This window comes from Symphalangus syndactylus, chromosome 8, assembly GCF_028878055.3.
Source record: "Symphalangus syndactylus isolate Jambi chromosome 8, NHGRI_mSymSyn1-v2.1_pri, whole genome shotgun sequence".
Taxonomy (NCBI): domain Eukaryota; kingdom Metazoa; phylum Chordata; class Mammalia; order Primates; family Hylobatidae; genus Symphalangus; species Symphalangus syndactylus.
The window spans coordinates 142,289,015-142,313,457 of NC_072430.2; the positions used below are offsets into that span (position 1 = coordinate 142,289,015).

The 24,443-nt window shown below is 44.8% G+C and overlaps 1 protein-coding gene across 30 annotated transcripts in view; it reads left to right on the forward strand.

Annotated features, from left to right (window-relative positions):
• The window catches only part of LRRFIP1 (LRR binding FLII interacting protein 1), a 158,573-nt gene that overhangs the window by 120,490 nt on the left and 13,640 nt on the right, over positions 1–24,443 (forward strand). For 10 of the 30 annotated variants that reach the window (XM_063645783.1, XM_063645784.1, XM_055291083.2 and 7 more), the window contains 9 exons: positions 5,981–6,016; positions 6,820–6,945; positions 8,783–8,854; positions 10,889–11,059; positions 13,651–13,743; positions 15,005–15,097; positions 16,278–16,370; positions 17,608–17,749; positions 20,143–23,447. In XM_063645783.1, the coding sequence (XP_063501853.1) occupies positions 5,981–6,016; positions 6,820–6,945; positions 8,783–8,854; positions 10,889–11,059; positions 13,651–13,743; positions 15,005–15,097; positions 16,278–16,370; positions 17,608–17,749; positions 20,143–21,680 (2,364 nt within the window). In that variant the 3' untranslated portion in view covers positions 21,681–23,447. Of the gene's footprint in view, positions 1–5,980; positions 6,017–6,819; positions 6,946–8,782; positions 8,855–10,888; positions 11,060–13,650; positions 13,744–15,004; positions 15,098–16,277; positions 16,371–17,607; positions 17,750–20,142; positions 23,448–24,443 lie in introns of those variants that run through there. The other 20 variants (XM_063645786.1, XM_063645795.1, XM_063645799.1 and 17 more) reach the window with 7 other exon arrangements.

Below are 24,443 nucleotides of genomic sequence, written 5' to 3' on the forward strand. Positions count from 1 at the left end.
GTAAGCGCGGTGGCAAAGGTGAATGACCCTCCAGTCTGGCCTTCCTTGAGGTCACATGGAGCAGGCAGTGCTCTGAGGCAGGGAGTTTCAGAACCCGGGTTCAGATGTCACAGCTCTCATTCCTGGCTTGGGACATCTAGCTGGGCACATAAACTTCTTGTGCTTCCCCTAGAAAGAGGGGTCATGATACCCTTAAAAAGCGAAAAAAAACCCAAAAAACAAAAACCAAAAAAAACGCATGGTTACTTTATTTCTCCTTGGCTGGGGTTAGCCAGGAATGAGATACAGTTGTAGCGAGAGCTCATGGGAAATGCTCCCAGGCCGGGGACTTCATCAGGAACACGTTTCCAGGGCCAGTATGAGTGAGGACAGAGGACAAGAAAAATACGAAGTCAGGCAGGGTCAACCCTGGAGGCTCTGTAGGGAGTCCCGCCCTGGGTTTGGGAGATACAGGTGCACAGGTGAATGTGTCACACCTGTCACAGGGGAGGGAGGGCTGGTACCCCCTGAAGGGTGGAGGGAAGGCAGTGCTATTAAAGGGCAGTAGTAACCAGAATGAAGGAAGTGACTGCTTGTCCCACTTCGAGAAAATGAAAATGCTTCAGTGTCCAGAGACCACCACCGGGGTCAAGACTTAAAGTTTTCTCCACCCACTTGGTCCTCCCAGGGTCCTTGGGAAAGCAGAGAGGGCATCGGCCCCATCTCGAGACAGACATAGAATACTGTTCACCTCATTCTCATCTTCTCCCATGCTGTGGATGAGCTGTGTTTTCTTCCTCTCCAGCTCGGCCAGGATCTTCTCCTTGAGGAAGTTGTTTTACTCATTCATTCAGTGTTTATTGAGCACCTGGAATGTTCTGGAAACAGGGCCGTTGTATGGGCAAATGTAGACTTGCCCCAGCCCTCATGGGACGCACAGACAGGGGCAGATGGATGCTTGTTGGGGATCACACGTTGTGAAGCCCAGCAGCAGAGGTGTGAGGGGAGGCAAAGGTGCCTCGAGAGAGCTGGGATCCAGAGGTTTGATGGCCCGGGCTTGGGCCACACCCAAGCAGAGTGACTCCACCTAGTGAAGCTAACAGGTCTGGGTCATCTAGGCCCCAAAATCCCACTGGGAACCTGGCGAAGCCATCACGTTTCTGAAACATCCATCAGGAATGTCCCAAGGGGAGCCCAGGTCCATATCTTCCCTTGTGTACTCAGAGAAAACAGGAGCAATGAACTCAGATCTCTGCCCATTTGAATTAGAAAAACAACACTATTTTGCCTCATGTTTTTTGTTGCACAAAGAGGCAGGGGCGGGGACCAGGTGGAAAAACAGGTCTTGAATTATAAACACCAGAGTTCAAAGATAAGTCATTCAGGCTAAAGTAAATATTATTGGATTTAAAACCAAAACCTGTCACCCTAGTGGTAGACTGTGCTATCATTTAAATGTGAAGGAAAATTACCCTTAAAATGGGTGTTTTCTAAGCAGTGTTTGCTGTTTGTTTGTGTCTCAAGAAGGACCTCGCAAGGATGTTGCTTCGGTGATCCCTTTTTCCATCCAGGTCTGGTGTTGCCTGGCTGGGCGTTGAGGACAGGTTCCTTTTGTACCTGGGCCCTTGAGTAGGGTCTCTCTGGGTACATGAACAGGTGCCACATATTCTTTCTCTAGGAAAATGGACAGGCAGCTGGAACATGGAAAACTTAGCGTCTTAGTCTCACCAGGCATCGTGTGTACAGAAGCCTAGATAGCAAACTCCCTTAGACACAATGACACAATGTTAGGAGGTTGGAATTAATAAAATATTTAATGTGCTCCTTGAAGCATTTGTTTTTGAAAGGAAACTTGATGTAAACTAAACTTCCACAGACGTGTTTTGGAAGTGACTGTTTCCAGTAGATTTTCAATGATGTCTGTGTACACTCAGCTGTGACTATAAAATACAACACACATACTTTGTAAACCTGTTAGTGTGACGTTTTCACCCTGACCTGAAATGTCTAGTATCACTCAGTACGAGAGTCATGAAGCTAACAGGCTGCAATGTGTTCGGCGCTGTAGCCCTTCCGGTGCAGGAGGCCACTGTCTGCAGAGTCCGGTGCTTTCCCGTCCTGGTCTAGGGTGGGTCTGGACCGTCGTCAGCCACCGTGTCCTCTGGACCCCTCTCTGCACAATGCCCACCTCCTCCAGGTCCCCACACCATGCCATGCAGTGGCCATGACAGTGTTTAAAATTCCTTCATGTCTTCCATATCTTCGTCATTTTAGGGAGGAAGTGCTGTGCTTTATGTCAAGATGAAACACAACATCTGATTCCTTACCTGGCTCTGCTAGGGCTTAGGAAAGGGGCTTGGTTAAGGTGGGCTCCGCTGCCTGCGGCTTCTGTCCCGGCCCGACCCCTGCAGCTGCGACACACCGCCATCTGGTGGACGCGAGTGGGGCTGCGTGGCTTTCCACGGGGCTGAATAGCCTCCCTGTGTTTGAAGAAAGCTGACAAATCCTTTTTCATTCGGGAGACACACAAAATGAAATTTACTCTACTATGTAAAATAGAGATAGGTTAAACGTTCATTTGCCATCACCTTTCAACAAGAGCTTAATTTTTAATTTTTCTCTGCATGGTCTCTACTTAAAAATATGCCCAGATTTTATTTTGAGTCCATTACATTCTTCGGAGCAAGGACTTTTTAAAAATGACAGAAACGGCTATGATTTTGGGGGTTTTTTCCCTTATTTGATACTTTACAAATTAGAAAAACAATAGATATAGACGGTTACAAGCAAAACCATGCAGAACAAAGATGTGTTAAAGCCCTGTCCTCCCAAAATCAAGGTTTATGGACCCTGTGTGTATTCTTTCTCAGCTTTCTTGCAAGAAATACCAGAAGGAAAAAAAGACTTGGGTGGGCCCTTCTTTTACGGTCTCAGATATCTTTGTCGGTAAACGAATGCATTCCTGGAGCTTTGTTTATTTCTCCACAATATTTATCCATTGCTGACCAGCAGCCAGAAAACGTACCTTTTACACCGTGGAGCAAAAATGCCTCAGGCTGGCCAGGCGCGGTGGCTCACGCTTGTAATCCCAGCACTTTGGGAGGCCAAGGCGGGCGGATCACGAGGTCAGGAGATCGAGACCACGGTGAAACCCCGTCTCTACTAAAAATACAAAAAAATTAGCCGGGCGTGGTGGTGGGCGCCTGTGGTCCCAGCTGCTCCGGGAGGCTGAGGCAGGAGAATGACGTGAACCCAGGAGGCGGAGCTTGCAGTGAGCCGAGATTGCGCCACTGCACTCCAGCTTGGGCAACAGAGCGAGACTCCGTCTCAAAAAAAAAAAAAAAAAAAAAATGCCACAGGCTTTTCAGTGGTAGTTTGGCAGTCTGTTAAACTGGATTTTCATATCCCACCAAGAGCTAAACTAGCCTCTTTATTTTCATCTTATTAATATTTGTTCTGCAAACTAACTTATTCTAAGCAATAAAGGCTTTGGGCCCAGGAGATTTAATGAATTTATTCTCCAGCACACTAAGTGCTAGATAGATAGTTCACATTTCCTTGTTATTTGAACTTTTATTTATTTTATTTTATTATTTTTTCGAGACAGAGTTACACTCTGTCGCCCAGGCTGGATTGCAGTGGCATGATCTCAGCTCACTGCAACCTCTGCCTCCTGGGTTCAAGAGATTCTCCTGCCTCAACCTCCTGAGTAGCTGGGATTACAGGTGCATGTCACCACGCACAGCTAATTTTTGTAATTTTAATAGAGACGGTTTCGCCATGTTGGCCGGGTTGGTCTCAAACTCCTGACCTCAAGTGATCTGCCCGCCTCAGCCTCCCAAAGTACTGAGATTACAGACATTAGCCACCGCACCTGGCTTTGAAATTTTGATTTGAAAAACATTTCAGGAATATTTTTATTTCCACGTGAAGAGAAGAACCACACTTGAATTGCTCAAGTCATCCTCACAACTCAGAACATGGTTGCAGGGCTTCTGGGGCTCTGCTAGATGAGATGGTGCCCATCTGATCAGAGTCTGCCTTGGTACCTATCTCATCGGAGCCTGCCTTGGTACTCATCTGTTCGGAGTCTGCCTTTATGCCTCCAAGTACACAGTTAGGCTGATGTGGCGTGCACATCTGAAAAAATAACTCTCGATGTGCATTTTGACACATCAGCAAATGCAGATGGTATGGGCCATGGAGGGAGAGAGCCGTCTTCGCTGCGGTATAGCTGGGCCGCACCCAACGTGAGAATGGGCATCAGGGAGGAGAGCCGTAAGCAGCTGGGATTGTGGAAAGCTCCCATGAACACGTGGTCTTGGACAGGCCCCACCTTGGGTGGGTCCTTAGCAGCTGTGGCTAAGTGGGCAGAGGGACTGCCCACCACCACCCTGCCCACAGGGCTTATTTAGCAAAGAGGGGAGAGAGGCCAGCCTGCCCCTGACTGCATCCCACTGGCCTGAGGGATGTGGCCTCTTGCCCCCATTTCCGCTCCTGCTCTTGGGACACAGGAGACTGGTTAGATGAGAGTAGAATGTTTATTTTTGAAGACCTGGGTGTGGGGTGGGTGGGTGACACTATGTGATGGCTTTGGGGCCAGGCTGCAGGGTTTAGCTTGGATCTGTTGAGTAGGAGACCCTTAAACATGGCCACCCTGAGCTAAGAGCTGGTCCTGGATTTTGCTTTCTTTTGGATTAACTGAGTATTTTGTGGGATTCCATTTGATCCCTTAACTGGCTGACCAGCTATAACTCCTGATTATGTTGTTTTAGCGTTGCTCCAGGTGTCCTTGGAGGAGAAGTTGAAGGTAGTTTGCAGGAGGGAAGGTGGCAGTTAGTTTGCAGGAGGGAAGGTGGCAGTTAGTTTGCAGGAGGGAAGGTGGCCATTAGTGAGCCTTCCTGGTGGGACCGGATGGTGAGGCAGGAGCATCTGGCCCACCAGGGACTCGGGCCATAGATGGAAAGTGGTCATTTGGAGGTCACCATCTCTCTGGCACCCTGAGCATAGCACCTGCATCCCTGTGCTGAGCTGCTGGTCCCCGGCACCAGCGTCTGTGCAGCTCGAGTGTTGCTGAGCCGCGGCCTCAGCAGCTTTCCGTCGGGATTTCTCCAGCTTCATTCTGAATTATCTCTGTGTGAGCTCACAAGGGTGACTGCAGAGTCCCAGGTTACCTCTCAGATCTTCTGAATCAAACATATGGTCTGCAGTTGCCGCGCATGTCTTTGGCTGATTTTCTGACAATCAAAGTGAAGAAGTTCTGAGCTACGGGAAGCTGGGTTGAAGACAAGATGGGGAAAACATGATTAGTTGACAGCTTTTCCCAGAGAGTTTGGAGACAAACTCAACCTTGGTAACCTTCTCAGTGGGGTTATGATAAGAACCTTCAATGTGCCAAAAAAAAAAAAAAAAAAAGCAGCACTCCAGGTAGTTAATCTTTGTTTAAACAACCCTTCCCCGCAACCAGCCCTGCAAAAAAAAAAAAAAAAAAAAAAAAAAAAAAAAAAAAAAAAAAAAAAAAAAAAAAAAGAAAAAGAAAAAAAGAAACCTGTCTTTTGTTGGATGCTGAGCCAAGAAAGAAGTCACACCGCTGCCGGCCTCTGCCTCTTGTCCCGAGACACCCTCATGGTGCAGGGCTCTCTCCAGGGTCCGTTCCTCAGGTGCACCCCCTCTCGTAGTTCCACAGGCTGCTGTGGGTCCCACTGAGACTCCTACCCGAGGACAGGAGAAGAGTCCTCAGGGACATCCAAATGAGGACAGGAGAAGAAGGGGCCTCACAGATGTCCAAATAGGAGAGGTGTGAAAAGCCAAATTTGGAGGGTCCCACTTTTCTGCTTCTAAATTACAAAGGAAGCGAATTTTGTTTTTTAATCATTCTTAGCCCTGACCTTGTGATCCACCCGCCTCGGCCTCCCAAAGTGCTGGGATTACAGGCTTGAGCCACCGCGCCCGGCCTTAATGTTTTTAAAGTATGTAACATTTTGTCTATTTTCCTCTGCAGGTAGAAGAGAGACCAGAAAAAGATTTTAGTGAGAAGGTAAGGAATCGTTCATAAACCTAGAGGGGCCCAAAGGTTGTGGATGAAATTGATAAGAAAATATGTTGCTTGGTCTTTTTTAATAAAGATGCTCCCCAGTGAGGGAACTGGACTAGAAAGCAGCCCACCTAACCTGGCATCTCTTCCCCGTACGTAGGCCACCGGGAGTCCTGTCCAGTGTGCGTTAGACCCTGCAGAGCAGGGAGGCGTTTATGATGGGCCCCACCATGGAGTTTAGGGTTAATCCAGCCGATTGCAGAGCATCTAGGAGGTGCCTGGAAATGATCCTCTCCTTATAGCTTACCATAAGCCCATGAAGAGTTGTCAATTTGGAAATGGAATTAAAGTAACAGTCCTGTGATGTTAGATTTATATGCAGTTTTGGTTTTGTCTGAAATCGCATCTGTGTTAGTCCGTTCTCACACTACCATAAAGAACTTCCCTGAGACTGGGTAATTTACAAAGAAAAGAGCTTTAATTGATTCACAGTTCTGCATGGCTTGGGAGGCCTCAGGAAACTTACAATCATGGTGAAAAGGGAAGCAGGCACCTTCTTCACAAGGCGACAGGAGAGAGAACGTGTGAAGGAGGAACTGTCACACACTTACAAAACCATCAGATCTCCTGAGAGCCCACTCACTATCACGAGAACAGCATGGGGGAAACTGCCCCCGTGATCCAGTCACCTCCCACCAGGTCCCTCCCTCGCCCTGTGGGGATTATGGGGATTACAGTTCCAGATGAGATCTGGGTGGGGACACAGAGCCAAACCATATCAGCATCTGAGCCTCCCAACGTTCCAGGGTTCTCGTAACATGCCGGGCCTGTCTGCAGCCACCCTGGCCTCTCTGGGTGGGACTTCCTCTCGGAGAGGCAGCGGAGACACCTCCATCTCCATCGACACCGAGGCGTCCATCAGGGAAATCAAGGTGAGATGCTTTCTTCCTACTCACGACTTGAGAGAACCTTTTGTAAAAATCAGTCTTTAGATTAAAAAAAAAAAGACTTAATTCATAAAGTTCTGGATCTTTCTTCTTGGTCCTATCTCCCTCACCTCCCCTGAAATATGGTGTTCTGCTAACATCAAGACCCAGCTCAGATAGTGTCTCCTGCAAGAATCTCATCCTACCCACTGACCCCCCAGCAGGGTGGACTGTGTGCCAGCCCCCTGCGCCCCTCAGCACCCGGGGAATACCTTAGTGAGAGCACTCGGCGCGTCGTGTTGATGTGCCTGGTCATCTCTGTATGCTTGGTCTGCGTAGACAGACATTCAGTCCACAAGTTTGGACACCGGACGGCTTTACCTACTTTCACACAACCCCTCCCCGCTAAGTATGTTCCCCTTCGGCCTAGAACATGCCCTTTCCTTTCTCGTTGTAATATGCCTTTAGTAGACCTCATCTTTGTATTTTAATGATTTTTTTCTCCCACTGTAGTGTAGGTATTATTCTCTGCTCTATCCTCAGCACCCAGGACAGTGCCAGGCATCTGGTAGCATGCCGTGTGTGAGAGAGAAACACGGTGCTATTTGTTAAAGTAACTGGGGACAGTGCATCTGAAACCTAAAGACTGGAAGGGCAGGTGAGGTGACTAGACCTGTGCCCTCCAGGGAACAGAACCAAGAGAGAAGCAGCTGAAAGGAGCCAGAATTGACTCAGATTCTGAATTTTCTAGTGCTTTAAACTAGGTTTAAAAGGGAAGCAAGTCTCACTGGGGATGTCTGAGCAGCTGGATGGCCATTTGCCAGGGAGGGTGGAGAGGGATTTAAGCATCCACCAGAGTTTGGCCAGGGTCACCTTGAAGATGCTTCCAACACCTATGTTTTATAAGTTTACAAAACCAGAAGAGCCATTGCCCATGTGCCACCCCTGGGCCACCTGCAGCTCCTTGTTGCTTCCCTTTTTTTTTCCTTTTTTTTTTTTTTTTGAGACAGAGTTTTGCTTTTGTCACCCATTCTGGAGTTCAATGGCACGATCTTGGCTCACGGCAACCTCCACCTGCCAGGTTCAAGTGATTCTCCAGCCTCAACCTCCTGAGCAGCTGGGATTACAGGCGCCCGCCACCACACCCAGCTAACTTTTGTATTTTTAGTGGAGACGGGGTTTCACCATGTTGGCCAGAGTGGTCTTGAACTCCTGACCTCAGGTGATCCACCCACCGCGGCCTCCCAAAGTGCTGGGATTCCAGGCATGAGCCACTGCACCTGGCCTGTTGTTTCCATTTCTACAGCAGAGCAGCAGAGTTGGCAGCAGTCCTGATGTTTCTCTGCCCTTAGGTTGTGCGTGCCATTCACTTGTTCAAGTACTTACTGAGGGGCTGGCTCATGCCAGATGCTGTCCCTGGCACCAGGAATTTGGCAAAGTAGAGACTTGGAGTTCCACAAATGCAGGGAAAAAGTGCTACTGGTTTCTGCCTCTAGCATCTTACTGTATCTTGCACAGGGCAGGAACTCCAAGTGCTTGAATGAATTACTAAATAGGAGTTGAAATAACCTGTACCGTTTTCAGAAGCTCTATTTTGCCTGTTTTTTAAACTGTGTAAAATCATATGAGATACACTAAAATTGTATAAAATCATGTAAAAATATCATATGGGATACACCTGAACTTTAATCTTTAAATATTGAAGTTTATTTTCCTTTAACACTTGAAAAAAGAAAATTGGGTGCTCAGACTACCCAAATAGAAACTACCCTGAAGTATAAAAGATTTAGGGAATTACCTGTTTTCCCTTAACATCATCTGCCTTTTTTGCCATTTCCCCCAGGAACTCAATGAGTTAAAGGACCAGATTCAGGATGTAGAAGGCAAATACATGCAGGGATTGAAAGAGATGAAGGTACCAATTCACAGACGTGTGGTCTCACGATATTAACCCAACTTAACTTAAAAAAAAACAACATCCTAAAGAAGAAATTCAAAGTGTATGCTTACTGTAAAGAGGCTCCAGGTTGCAGAAGAACTCACAATGGCAGGAATGCCTGCATGGATGTACACTCACCATTTTCCCAAATGCATTGTTTGAACCAAGACTTGAAAATGTAACTGCCCAGTAGAAAAGGTTACTAACATACTCCCTGACGCATGCCTTGTACTCACCATCCTTCCCCCAGGCTTAAAACCAGTTTCTCATTTCCCATAGGTGTGTGCCAGACACTTAAAGAAGGTTCTTGGTTTTCTTCACTTTTTGTGGTAGTTGTATACAAAAATGCTGAGGTTGATTTGCTTCTCAAAATATCTGATGTCTACTAATAAGGCCGTCCTCACATGCCACACTTTTGAAACATCCCAGTTATTTGCATCCTGTAAAATGCTACTAATTGAAGTAAAGACTGACTATGGCATTGGCTTTCTTGGAGCATGTGCACACTGCTTTTAGAGTGTGCAGTGACTTCATTGCACCAGCCAGGAGATGTGGTTGCCCTGTTCCTTGACAGTAAGGTGAGCAATCAGTGACTGTCTTCATTAGGCAGCAGCGGATCATGGATCTGGAAGTGGGTGGCATATCTGTTTCTTCCTTTTCAGCCCCCTAGAAAGTACCTGAGAGATCATCTGAATTTAATATCAAAGGGCACCAGACAGAGGAGGTGACATCAGTCATGACTAATTCACTATCTTCATATCTGTGACCTTTCCTGAAAGGGGGAAAAATAAGACTCTGGCTTTCAATTCATGCGAAAAAGGGAGCCCCTTGGCCAGGTGCGGTGGCTCACGCCTGTAATTCCACACTTTGGGAGGCCAAGGTGGGTGGATCACCTGAGGTCAGGAGTTTGAGACCAGCCCGGCCAACATGGTGAAACCCCGTCTCTACTAAAAATATAAAAATTAGCCGGGTGTGGTGGCACGCACCTGTAATCCCAGCTACTTGGGAGGCTGAGTCAGGAGAATCACTTGAACCCGGGAGGTGGAGGCTGCAGTGAGCCGAAATCGTGCCACTGCACTCCAGCCTGGGTGACAGAGTGAGACACTGTTTCAAAAAAAAAAAATGCTGCTGGGGAGCCACTGAACCAACCGGAGACCCACTGGTTCCACCTGAAACAGCTGTCCTGGTGTGGAGGTGCAGAGCTACACCAGCACTGGTCCCTCCAGCCCCTCGTAGCCTCTGCTGCACCTGAACAGGCAGCTCTTGCCTCTGCCTTTAGCTCTGCATGTGTGCGCCCTGACGGTTCCGCGCTCTCTGTTCTGGAATCAACTTCCCCTCCTGTTTGGGGACCTGCAAGGGTGTGAGGCACGTGAGGGCATCGCCATGCATATTTTACAGGCCTCTTTCTCTGGACTGTCCTTCAAAGGGAGTGACCTTTGTCTTTCCACGACCTACCCAGTGAGATCTGCATGCCATTTTCCTGTGGGTCAAAAATCTGAACTCACTACTGCTCCTTTCCTGGTTCATAAGCCAGAGTTGGCCTGGTTGGCAGTCACTGGCTTGTGGCCCTGTGTAATTATCTCAGCCATCACGCACTGGCTCTTTCACAGGGGTTGGTCACACGCCTTGAGTGATTCTTCAGAAATCTGTTGAACAGCCTGACACCCAGCCCTAGGACACCACGCTGGGAGGATTCCCCAGCTACTGAGTAGGGCCAGAGACTCTACTGCCTCTGTGGCCACATCCCTTTCCATACTGGTGTCTTGTTTGTTCTAATGAGTGTGTACAGTGCTTTTAATAGTGAATTTTCTGAGCAATGAGAATTTGACCAAATTGAAAAGGGGGATTTCCATGCATCTGAAGTTGCTATGTGTTTCTTCTTCTGATCCATTTGCTCTAAGAAGTATAGTCTAAGTTTAGGACTGAGGGTTTTTTTTAAACAGAATACTGAATGATTCTTTGTTTTGATTTTTTTATTGCAATTTCAAAAATATGACCTGCTTTCCACAGGACTCTCTAGCAGAAGTGGAAGAGAAATACAAGAAGGCTATGGTTTCCAATGCTCAGCTAGACAACGAAAAGACAAACTTCATGTACCAGGTTGATACCCTAAAAGATATGTTGCTGGAGCTTGAAGAACAGCTGGCTGAATCTAGGCGGCAGTACGAAGAGAAAAACAAAGTAAGCATTAGTATGATACAGAATATTAACAATAGGCTGCCTGCAGTGGCCCATGCCTGTAATTCTGGTACTTTGGGAGGCCAAGGTGGGAGGATTACTTGAGCCCAAGAGTTCGAGACCAGCCTGGACAACATGGCGAGACATCATTTCTAAAAAAAATTAAAACAATTAGCCAGGTGGTACATGCCTGTAGTCCCAGCTACTTGGGAAGCTGAAGTGGAAGGATCACTTGAGCCTGGAAGGTTGAGGCTGCAGTGAGCTGTGTTGACACCACTGCACTCCAGCTTGGGCAACAGAGAAGACCCTGTCTCCAAAAAAAAAAGGAATGGTAGGATTAGTGTGTGTGTGTGTTTATATGTATGTGTGGATATATCATGTGTATGTATGTATATATAATGTATAATTTACATTATGTATTTTTATATTTTTAAACAATGGCTCTCCACTTATCCAGGAAATCCAAACATCTGAGAATAAAAGTACCATACTCTTTGCCAAGTGACTTGAAATATTGATACGTATAATTTCAACATGTAAACTGGAGACAGTTTTTCTAGAAGAACATCTAAGCTGAAATCAAAACCATGAAAAAACATGCCTATGAAAGAGCCACCATGCTCAGATGAGGTGCGATCAGATGCTTCAAGATTTTCCTCTTCATATATATTTTCTGATTTTTATTTTGTTCTCTTAACACCATAGAGAAATAGTTATGAGTATCAGAGATTTTCAGAAAATTATATTATTTTCTGCTGATTGGGAAAAGACACAGTTACTCCACTTAAGAATTAAATATATGACCAAGCTCAGAGAGAGATAGAGTCTTATTTGAGCTTTCATTAAGAACCACTGGAACTAGTTTGTTAATAGCTGAGATCAGATATAATTTCTATTGAGAGTCTCAAGCATGAGTCGTGTGTTACGAGAAGTAATGACAGCGGACTGATTCCATCAAGGCTGGGCTTGGATGTTCTTTAGATAGAAAGCAAGGAATACTTTTTTCATACTTTTAGGAATTGTCCGATTTCTCAGAGATTCTGAGAGAAACAGAAAATGTAACGTGTGAGTGTCGTTGTTGTTGTTGTTTTTAACTGGCTATTATCCTCTAAATCCAAAGGGTTAAAACCAAGGTACCCTTGACAACCCTCAGGCCTGCTTCTTTGACTGCTGTAGAATTGAGTTGTAAGCCAAAGAAGATTTTTCTCACAAAGCTCCTTATAGCTGAACTCTGAAAGAGGGGAGCTTTTCACAGGACTGATGTCATGTGGGAACGGAGGAGTGGAGAGCACATCCCAACCCTGCCTCGGGTCGGGGCCTGTAATGCACTTGCAGTCCTCCTGCAACGCTGTCATTAGGCATCATTCAGTGGACTGAAAACTCCCGAGTCTCACTCCAGAGAAGCTGGATGGTGCTAGAATGCTGTCCTGAGATGGACACAGGGGCCATGCAAAGCCCCACAGGAGGGCCCTTGTCATAACCAAGAGGACACCAGCCACCCCCAAGCTAAAGGAAGTAGGTGAACAGAAGTGCCAGGGTGAGCAGAAGCTCAGGCCAGATCCCATCTCAGATCACCCACCTGACAGGTCTAGGGAAGGAGCGTCCTGCAGGCCTGTAAGCTGTCAGCAAAGTGAATTGGGTCTCAGGCCGTCACCAGGGAATGCGCTGCTGTGACTGGGCAGGAAAACAGCAAAGCCGAGCTGCCAGGTTCCTGGGCTGAGCCTCAGGAGAAGGCCAGGCCTGAGGAGCAGCTAGGTTTTGCAGGCTCTTCACTTGCTCCCCCAAACTCTCCTGTTTTTGTCCCTTAAGGGGCAGCCCCGAAGCACAGAGCTGGCCACCAGCTGTTGATGAGAGATGCTTAAATAGGCCATATTTATCTCCTTTGTATCCCAAAGAGTCTTCCTTGTCATATTTCAGCAGGGGCCATTTTATGGTAAGTCCTTGCAGGGCAGCCTCACCCAGGTTCTCAGCACAGTGCTGTGGAAGGCACCAGGCTCCCTGGGGGGGCCCTTCCTTGGCTCTTGCTTCACTGTAGATAAGAAATCAGAAAATCCTTGTTGATTGCATCAACTCCTCAGGTTAATTTGACAGTAAGTCCTCAGGCATCATCTATAAAGTCCAGAGGAATCTGTTTGTGTTGTTTGAAAGGCCTTGAAGGCCAGGCATGGTGGGTCGTGCCTGTAATCCCAACACTTTGGGAGGCTGGGGTAGGTGGATCGCTTGAGGTCAAGAGTTTGAGACCAGCTTGGCCAACATGGTGAAACCCCATCTCTACCAAAAATACAAAAATTCGCCGGGCACAGAGGCAGGCGCCTGTAATCCCAGCTACTTGGGAGGCTGAGGAGGCAGAATCTCTTGAACCCGGGAGGCAGAGGTTGCAGTAAGCTGAGATCACACCACTGCACTCCAGCCTGGACGACAGAGCGAGACTCCATCTCAAAAAAATGTCTAAATAATAAATAAAAGACCTTGAAGATTGTGATGATGTAGTAGCAGGTGATTTGTTCCACAGAAACTATAAATCATGAGAACCTGAACTGGCATGCCAGAAACATGGTATTCCACTGCTTTAGTGCTGTTTCTCTCCTTTACAGGAATTTGAAAGGGAAAAACACGCCCACAGTATACTGCAATTTCAGTTTGCTGAAGTCAAGGAGGCCCTGAAACAAAGAGAGGAAATGCTCGAGGTAGGTAGCATTCTCCTGCTTTTCTTTTCCTTTTTTCCCTTTGGAGCATTTTGTCAGGCCATGACTGTCTTAGCTTAGGCTGCAGTAATAAAATACCATACACTACGTGGCTTAAACAACAGAAATTAATTTTCTCACAATTCTGGAGGCTGGGAGTCCAAGATCAAGTTCAGGTGAGGCCTCTCTTCCTGGCCTGCAGACAGCCACCTTCTTACTGTATCCTTCCTCAAACGGTGGAGAAAAAGCAAAGTCTCTGATGTCTCTTCATATAAGGACACTAATCCTATTTGATCAGGACCCCACTCTTATGACCTCATTTAACCTTAATTACTTCGTAAAAACCCCATCTCCTAATACAGTCACATTGGGCATTAGGCCTTCAACAGATGAATTTAGAGGGACACAATTCATTCCATGGCAATTACTAAAGTTTTCAGTTTTCTTAAATCTGAGAGTTTAGGCTAACTCTCCGTCCCTAGATTTACGAAACAGTCCCTCTCATTGGTGAACATTCCTACTCTTCGGTGATCTTGTGTTTGTTTTGGGAGGTGTGGTAGACAGAATAATGGTCCCCCAAAGTTGTCCACATCCAGATCCCTAGAAATTGTAAATATGATGCCTTACATGGTTAAAGGGCCTCTGCAGTTGTGATTAGAGACGTTGAGAGAAGGGATTATCCTGGATTATTTGATGGAACAAGGGTCCTTGTAAGAGGAAGGCAAGTCAAAGGCAGAAGTAGAAGATGTGACACAGGAAGCTGAGATTGGAGTGATGCGAGAAAGGGGCCATGAGCCAAGGAAAGTAGCTCAGTCTTAGAAGCTGAAAAAGGCAGAGAAACAGATTCTCCCTAGAGCCTCCAGAAAGGCTTGGTTTTAGCCCATAAGACTCATTTTGGACTTCTGACCTCTAGAATTGCAAGAGAATAAATTTGTGTTTTAAGCTGCTGAATTTATGATGATTCATTACAATGGCAATAAGAAACTAATACAGGGTTGGTTTTTAATTTTTTGACTTAATCGGTTCTTTAACTGCTGCCCTGAAGTGAGAATTTCACCCAAAGCAGGTTTTCTTCCTGCACTGCTTGAAGCCGGGAGTAGGACAAGGAAAAAAATCCTAGAATGCTGACGATGAATTCAGGGTAGATGAGGTGAAAGGGTGCTTGCAGCCTCACTCACTGTCCCAGCTCTCAGGTTATCTCTCGGGCTGGGGTTTTTCTTCCTCTTTAACCCTTTATCTGCTTTCTATCTGTTCCTTTCCTCAGGAAATCCGACAGCTACAGCAGAAACAGGCGAGTTCTATCAGGGAGATTTCTGATCTTCAGGAAACAATAGAGTGGAAAGACAAAAAGATAGGGGTAGGATTCCCAAGTCTTGAAAATCTACTCAGATGGGCAGCCTGCTTAGCAAATAGAGTTTTCTCAGAGTCTTTAGTTTGCAAAACCGCTTGTCTGAGTATGCATGCAACTCCCACGTGACACAAAGTTGTATTAATTTATTTAATTTTATTAAGTAGTGAACACACTAACTTATCCAAATTGATATGAACTTGGAATGTGACATGGACTCTCCATGGAGGGTCTTATGAATGTGTAGCTGTGCGCTCTGCCTGCCCCGTGGGTGGCCCGGGCTGGTGGTTGTTGAAATACCTGGAGTGAGGAGGACACTCTGAGGAGGTCTGATGTGGGCAAGGCCAGACTTCTTGGGATTATCTGCCCGGCGGTGCTTTGAGAAAAAAATCTAAGCACCACCAGCAGATATCCCCACCTTGAAATCTTCCCCAGGGAAGGTCTCCACATACCCTTCTCCCTCCACAAGAAGAGAAGAGGCAGTTCTACACTTAGAATGGAAGAATAGGGGGAACAGAACCCCACGAAGTAACTGTTGCGATTGGTAACGACAAATGGTTTCCCCAAAATAGTGATTCATACACATAGCTCTGATAAAGACGTCGAGATACCTGCACAAACCATCGGCACATTACCTCAACACCCACACTGTGTCTCTACTGTTGTGCTCATCAGCACTTAGGATTGTGTGTGTGTGTGTGTGTGTGTGTGTGTGTCTGCATGCACACACACTTTAGGACCACTTTGTTTATCTGAGATGATGGATACCAAGGATCGGTGTATACAAATAGTCTAAATGGCTACAACAGCTGTCCTGGGAGGTGCTTAGGCAATCCTTTCTCTTTACTGATCCCTCATTCAAGTGGAGACTTTGTTTAACTCTAACGCAGCTGTGAACACGCAGACAAAGCTAGAAAGCGATGCAAATATAGTAACCTCTGGGCCCCATGCTGTGTTCGTGTGCTTCAAAATGCACATGTCTTTCGTGGAGTATGAACAGTAACGTTTCTTGGATTATATATACCAAGTGAAAAGCTTAATCCTTGAATTTTGTTAGGCAGAGTCTCTTTAATGTCTAGAGTCCACTAGCGTTTTAGATGGTAGAAGCCTCCTTCTGGTTCCTGCTTCTGAAGTAACTTGCTCATCTGTGCAAATCTTCTTCTTTCTCTTGGCTCTGCTGCACACTCAGGCATTAGAGAGGCAGAAAGAGTTCTTTGATTCCGTAAGGAGTGAACGGGATGATCTTAGAGAAGAAGTAGTCACGCTGAAAGAGGAATTAAAGGTATGAAGCCAAAGTACAGTTTTATCAAAAAAAAAAAAAAATCCAGGTGACAACAGCAAATTTTGGGATTCTGTGAATATGTGTGTACATAGTTAATTTTATGTCATTTAGTTCTGTTAATAATTCATCTCTTGGGTTAACTGACAGCGATGAGATGTAAAATAAATGTAGATTCAGTGGGTGGTGCCCAAGGCCTTTTGATGTTAATAAACATAGCCGATCTTGAATACAAGAATTTTTTGATATATTATCTAAATTTTTCTCATACTCACTAGTAAATTCTCCAGGATATTACTCAGACTTAGAGAATTAATTTGCCTCTTTATATTAAAACCCCCAATTTAAGGACTTCTCTAGATGAACAGTGACTTGGGTAAGTGGTTTGGGCAAGGATCCTGCTAATTAGACTTTGAGACCTACTAGATTACAGGTGGGAGAAGGTTCCCTGTCCTTCGTGGGCCACGCCAAGGCGTCTTCAGCTGCTGCTTGACACAGGTGAAGCGCCAATGGCAGCACTCTTGGTGGGCGGGTTCCTGAACCGTCACCATCTGCTGCTTGGCCTCCAGGGTCAAAGCCAGAGCAGTGAGCCAGCCAGCTACAGGCTTAGAGCTAAGATTCATAATTCTGCTCCTCGAAGAGGTGATCAGTTCAGGGGAGTTCCTCACACACAAGGGAGAGAGCCGCAGGCGGCAGGAGGGCGTGGGTGAGTGATGTCTGCAGTTGGGAAGTGCCACTGTTTTCAGTGAACTCTGTTTCTTTTGAATATACTGAATGTTCTAGCCACCTCTGAATTCCTTCTTTAACATAAGTTTCATATGTCTCTTTCAGAACATGTATATATTTCTTTCTTTATCTGGTTCCTCTTTTTAAAGAATGCAACCAGGGTTTTAAAATGAAAGGTCGCTTGACAGTGACTTGCTTACTGCTCCACTTGGAGGCAGCCCACAGGCCTACCTGTAGTTAAAAAGGGTGCCTGGTGGAAGTAGTAGCTTGTCACCAGCAAATGAAAGCATGGATTGGAACATCTGAGAAAGAAGTAGCCTTTGGAGGACGATATCCCACATTTGTGTGTGTTGACCGAATATTCACGAGTGCTGCACCCCAGCATTTCTCTGTCTCTGTGGAGTTACCCTGTACTTCAGGAAGAAATGGTTTTCTTTTTTATTAGTTGTATTAAAACAGAGTTTAACCTAATATCACTGAGTAAATATTACGATGAGCCTATTTTTGTTCCCAGAAACATGGAATAATCCTAAATTCAGAAATAGCTACCAATGGAGAGACTTCTGACACTCTCAATAATGTTGGATACCAAGGTCCTACCAAGATGACGAAAGAAGAGTTAAGTGCCCTCAAGTCGACAGGGGATGGGACCCTAGGTAAGTATTTGCTTTCCTTCAGCTCCTCACACCTTTCCACTCAGCATTGGTTCACCCTCCATGTACTGCTGGGGTTGGAGCACCGTCACCGATGGGTTAACAGTCACCAGCATGCCATTTGTTTCATCACTTCATGGTAATTTCCTTGCCACCCGGTGTGGTCACCCACGTGTTGTCTGGCGTGCTTCTCTGTGTAGTGCACCATCAATGGCTCAAGTGTACCTTTTCTTTTGCTGCTCAAAGCTACCAAGCAAGACTGTGAAGGCAAAAGGAAAATAGTCTCAAAATTAAGTAACAATGTGCAGAGTACTATTTGGTTTTCCTCAGACACATATATATATGTACGTATAAAGTGTGGCTTTTTAAGCCAATTCTATGACAGAATTATCAAAAGAACAGAATAGTTGAGGCTGTCAAGTCAGTTGGCCATATTTGCAAGCCAACATCGACATCCTAGGCAGCGTTCAGCGTTTTGAGGATACGGGGTGTCTGTGGACAGCAGGTCTGTCTGTGTTGCCGTTTTCAAGCCACCACTCGAGGTGGGCAGGCGGCCGTGGTAGAGGGTGTGGCAGTGCTGAGAGTCTGAGTATGCCCACCTTTGTCAGAGGGGATCCTCCTTTGTATGCCACGTGTTTGCTTCTGAAAGAATATAAAACTGGGGAATCCAGTAGATCAGAGGAATATTTTATACCATTTTCAATGATCTGATTTGTCATAATTTGTCATAAGAGTTGGCTTTGGGAGAAACCTTCAGATTCTGGCATGCAGCCTGAAGTTGCAGCGTGCAAGTGAGGCCTCATCTGTCACTGGTCACCCTCTGTGTTCCAATGTTTTACAGAGAGGCTGGAATAAAGTCAGGGTCCATGACTTTTCATTTTAATTTAGAAGCTTTCATCTTATTTCTTTTTATTTATGGAAATGGAGACACCGCCAGGCCCCATCTTCTCAGGCCTTGCATTCCAGGGAGGTACCTCATTCATTATCTTTATGACTATTAAAGAAACACAGCTCTTTTCAATTGTGTTAAAAAAGTTGTGGCCAAGTGCAGTGGCTCACACTTCTAATCCCAGCGCTGCGGGTGGCCAAGGCTGGAGGATCACTTAAGACCAGGAATTCCAGGCCAGCCTAGCAACCCAGCAAGATTTCATCTCTAGATATGTATATAATATCTATATACCATTGTTGAAAAAAGGTAAATTAATTAATTTCCATCATACCTTTATATGAGCTACCCAAATAGCTAGCAATTTGATTATGCTGCTCTTACTCAAATACACATTTTATAAATCTTTGATAGCCATTGTGAAATGTTTTAAGAACCAGAAATGTCGGTTTTGAAAGTGGCCTTCAAATGACTTTTGATCACATATTCCTTCAGTAAAGAATTGTAGGATCCAATATATATGTTTATTTTAAATCTATGTATGTATACTATTTCACTGATATAAAATGTACATTGTAAAATATATGCAAAGAAGTTTTAGAGTAAAACTCTAAATAGAATTCCTAATATTTCCCCCATTTTCCCTGGGATATGGGCACCCCACCATGGAGATCACTGGGCTATAAAATTATCTAGCTTTGACTTTCAGTAACATAGTACTGTATCTAATCTGCTGGGGTTTTGTTTGGATAATCCAAAAATTCCAAAACAGTTTGATGTTCTTTAGACGATGAATAATTTATCATTTAATTTAGTGGTCATCTTGATCTTCAACATTTGCCTCCTGCTGGTCCTCTCTGCCTAGTCCCTTAGGGGATGGGAGTAGAGGTATCAGGGCACGGACCACGGACACAGGGTGTTTTCTCAGGAAAACAATGGTTGAGTGGCAGAAGATAGATTTCTTTTCATATGAGCTATTTCAAAAGCATCTTCCTTGAGATTGACCTTGAGGCTGCATTTCTAAAAGTGCACTGAATATTCTTTTAAAAAATTACTTGAAAGCTGCTTTTAGGGCTGTGTGACATGCAGTGCAGTTTGACAGCTGCAAAAGTACAAGTTGTCAAGTTGTTCATTGAGAAGTGAGAGTGGGGAATCGAACCTTCAGTCCGTTCCTAAACCCATCACTGTGGATTGTTTGGCTGCCTGATCCAGAGTTCCTTCTATTTGTCGAAACTTAACTTCACCTTTAAAAATCTGTCCACACAAGATGGCACCAGCAGCCACTCTGGCCTTTGATGTGGTGGCAGTGGCCCTCACTGACCCAAAATTTACTAATGCAACTGCTGCTTTGCCGCACAGAACTGGCAAAGGCTTGTTTCTCATGACTCTTTGATGACTGTCTCTTTAGGAATAGGGGTGGGTGGGATTTAGAACATGTGTTTACATTCTAATGTAAATTCTGTGGCCACCACATCATGGGGTCCCTTCAATTTTCTCAATGGTCTTTTAGGAAGAGCCAGTGAAGTGGAGGTGAAAAATGAAATCGTGGCGCATGTGGGGAAAAGAGAAATCTTGCACAATACTGAGAAAGAACAACACACAGAGGACACAGTGAAGGACTGTGTGGACATAGAGGTATTCCCTGCTGGTGAGAATACCAAGGACCAGAAATCCTCTGAAGACACTGCCCCATTCCTAGGAGCCTTAGCAGGTGCTACCTATGAGGAACAGGTTCAAAGCCAAATTCTTGAGAGCACTTCTCTCCCTGAAAACACAGTACAGGTTGAGTCAAATGAGGTCAAGGGTGCACCAGATGACAGGACCAGAACTTCCCTTGAGCCGTCCAACTGTTGGAGTGACTTAGATGGTGGGAGCCACACAGAGAATGTGGGAGGGGCAGCAGTGACTCAGGTTGGAGAGCAGGCAGGCACAGTGGCCTCGTGTTCTTTAGGGCATAGTGATGACACAGTTTATCATGATGACAAATGTATGGTAGAGGTCCCCCAAGAGTTAGAGACAAGCACAGGGCATAGTTTAGAGAAAGAATTCACCAACCAGGAAGCAGCTGAGCCCAAGGAGGTTCCAGCGCAGAGTACAGGAGCAGGTAGGGATCACAACGAGGAAGAGGGTGAAGAAACAGGATTAAGGGATGAGAAACCAATCAAGACAGAAGTTCCTGGTTCTCCAGCAGGAACTGAGGGCAGTGGTCAGGAAGCGACAGGTCCGAGTACAGTAGACACTCAAAATGAACCCTTAGATATGAAAGAGCCCGATGAAGAAAAGAATGACCAACAGGGAGAGGCATTGGACTCATCGCAGAAGAAGACAAAGAACAAGAAAAAGAAAAACAAGAAGAAAAAATCCCCAGTACCCGTAGAAACCCTTAAAGATGTTAAAAAAGAGTTAACGTATCAGAACACAGATTTAAGTGAAATTAAGGAAGAAGAGCAGGTAAAGTGTACTGACAGAAAGTCAGCAGTGGAAGCCCAAAACGAGGTGACTGAAAATCCAAAACAGAAAATTGCAGCAGAAAGCAGTGAAAATGCTGATTGTCCGGAGAACCCTAAAATTAAGTTGGATGGAAAACTTGACCAAGAAGGCGATGAGGTACAAACAGCAGCTGAGGAGGTACTAGCCGATGGAGACACATTAGATTTTGAGGATGACACAGTTCAATCATCAGGCCCGAGGGCTGGTGGTGAAGAATTAGATGAAGGTGTTGCAAAAGATAATGCTAAAATAGATGGTGCCACTCAAAGCAGTCCTGCAGAACCAGAGAGCGAAGACGCAGATTGCTGCACCCTGCCCGAACATGAAAGTCCCTCACAGGACATTAGTGATGCCTGTGAAGCAGAAAGTACAGAGAGGTGTGGGATGTCAGAACATCCAAGTCAGACCGTCAGGAAAGCTGTAGACAGCAGTAGCCTAGAAAACGATGACTTGTCGGCACCAGGAGGAGAGCCAGGGGACTTCAATCCAGAAAGCAGAGAAGATCCCAGAGGAGGGAATGAGAAGGGCAAAAGCAAAGAAGACTGTACCATGTCCTAAGCTGAGGCAGGCGGCAGGCGTGGTGCACAGGAAGTCTGAGTGTGAGGGGCTCTTTTCTCTCCACTGCCAATGTAAGTAGAATGTTCTAAATTCACAGAGAGGCACTGTATGACAATCACCAGGTGACCTACTGCTTTAAGTTATAGACTGTTACTTGTAGATTTCCATGTAATCATTGAGGTTATCACCCAGATTAGAAAGACATATTTGTTATCAATGTATGTTCTAATTGAGAGCATTCCAGTAGTATCAAACAATAATGTCTACTGTTTATAGTCCACTTAATAAAAATAGAAGCATTTACTATTTGCCTTAGGCTGATAGGAATGTGGGTTTTCTTGACCAAATATATCAGCATCTAACTGAAATGACCAAATAGCATTCTTAAACTTCTGTATTATGAATATAATTGAAATTTAAATTAATGTCTTGTTCACATGTGTACTTTCATATTTGATTTTAAAATGTACATTAGAACCTGTATGGTATTTTATTTAAAGGAGATAAACAGCCAAAAAGCAAATAGGTCACTGAATGATTTGCACCTTAGAACAATAATCATTTTAAGGATAACAAATAAATGTCTGAAAGCACGAGGGGCTTTATTTGCCTTCAACTCATATAAGTCTTTGATCTTGAACCGATGCTTTTGGATCTCATTGTTGACATACCTGAATTTACTTTGTAAGAGATTTTAACTTCACTTCGTGCTGATGATGTATCAAATTCATTTTACAGAAAGATTTAAAGTTTTTTTCTGGAAGTGATATATGTCAAATTACATTTCCTACTGCAGTATTTGAGCAGGGACAGTCATTTTTTAAATGTTTTTGGCCGGGCGTGGTGGCTCATGCCTGTAATCTCAGCACATTGAGAGGCCAAGGCAGGTGGATCACCTGAGGTCAGGAGTTCGAGGCCAGCCTGGCCAACATGGTGAAACCCTGTCTCTATTAAAAATACAAAAAATTGGCTGGGCGTGGTGGTAGGTGCCTGTAATCCCAGCCACTCCAGAGGCCGAGGCAGGAGAATCGCTTGAACCTGCGAGGCGGAGATTGCAGTGAGCCAAGATCAAGCCATTGTACTCCAGCCTGGACAACAAGAGCGAAACTCTGTCTAAAAAAAAAAAAAAAAAAATACAAAACACACACAAAACAGTTTTCACGCCTGTAAACCTAGCACATTGGGAAGCCAAGGTGGGAGGATTGCTTGAGGCCAGGAGTTCAAGGCTGCAGTGAGCTATGATTGCACCATTGTACTCTAGCCTGGGAGACAGAGTGAGACCCTGTCTCTAAAAAAAAAAAAAAAAAAAAAAAGTTTTTGAACCTTAAAATACTTTGTTTGAATTTCTAATCATCATTCAAAAGAGCAGTAAAAAAAGGTTACTTGTTCTTGTACAAACTACTAATTAGACTATAGTAGGATATTTTAAAGAGCTGAATCACTTTTGGTATTTTGGTATAAATATTTTCATTTGTTATGTCCCAGTATATTCTTATTAGAAAATTCTTGTTTTGATCTGCCTGAAGAAAATATCTGTTTTCTATATAAAGAAACATTTAAAAATAATTGTAAAGTTAGATTTAATATTGTAAAATATAAAATCACAAAGGAATGTACCTTATGAGTGTTATTGACATTTTATGAAATTTTGTGGATTCATATTACTGTTACAAGACGGAATTGAATGCAAAAAGACCAAAACCTCAATAAAATTTGAGGAAAACGTAAGTGTTATTATGTAATTGAAATAAAAACATTTTATAATTGTACAAGACTATGGTTCCACTCTTTGGGCTGCTTGAAGTCTGAGTCTGACTACTGTTGTATGTAATACCACCTTTCCAGTAATATCTGCTTGGGGTTGCTGATTCCTGTTGGGGTTCCATGGAAGACCCACACCTGATGCCCTTCCTCAGTAAGGAATGCACTTCCCTCCTGGCATCAAGCCTGGGGCTAGCATGGGCATTACTGGGAGAATTGAGACGATCGTCCCACACCATCTCCTGTGATCTGTGGTTCTGATGTGCAGCCTCAGTTGAAAACGGTCTTCATCTATTGCTGTGCTTAAATGTGCCAATACTTAGAATGTTTTGAAGAGTAGGATGAGAAAGCAGCAAAAACCTTGACTGTTTCTGCTCAAGTGTCCTGAAGTAGAGGATGGTGGGGATGATAAATGCTTGCTAGGAAGTAAGTCCAAGGGCTCTATAGGACTTCACAGGATTTTCGTTTATGTCTCTAACTTTAGCAAAGCTGCATTCATATTGGAATGCATACTGGAAACAGCTCTCATTCCTGCCTTTAAAGGGCTCTTGGAAAGCAGTTCGACAACCAAGGTCACTAAATGGTGAGATCATCAAGCCATTTTAAATTATTTCTTCTTGCCGTAAGTCTCAATGCAGCATATACAGAACAGTTAGGAATATAAGTAAATTCAGCAACCAGTGTAGACCAGTGAGGACGAGCTACTCTCTTCTAAACAAAGGCAGTGAGAAAGACTCGGAATTTTATCATTTATTACGAGAAAGGGGAAAAAAGAAAACCTTATTTTGCTTTCAAAAATACCTGTGCTAAAAAAAAAAAAAAAAAAAAAAGTTATTTCTTATGTTATTCACCAGCACCCTGCAGGACGTTGGGCACATGTCACACCCCTCAGCTCAGCCATCCAGCCGTCTCAGTGATTCACCACTCCTTTGTTTAATTAATAAACAGGTTTGGTCACTTTGTACATGGAAGGCACTGTACCAGTGAACAAGCAGTTGGACC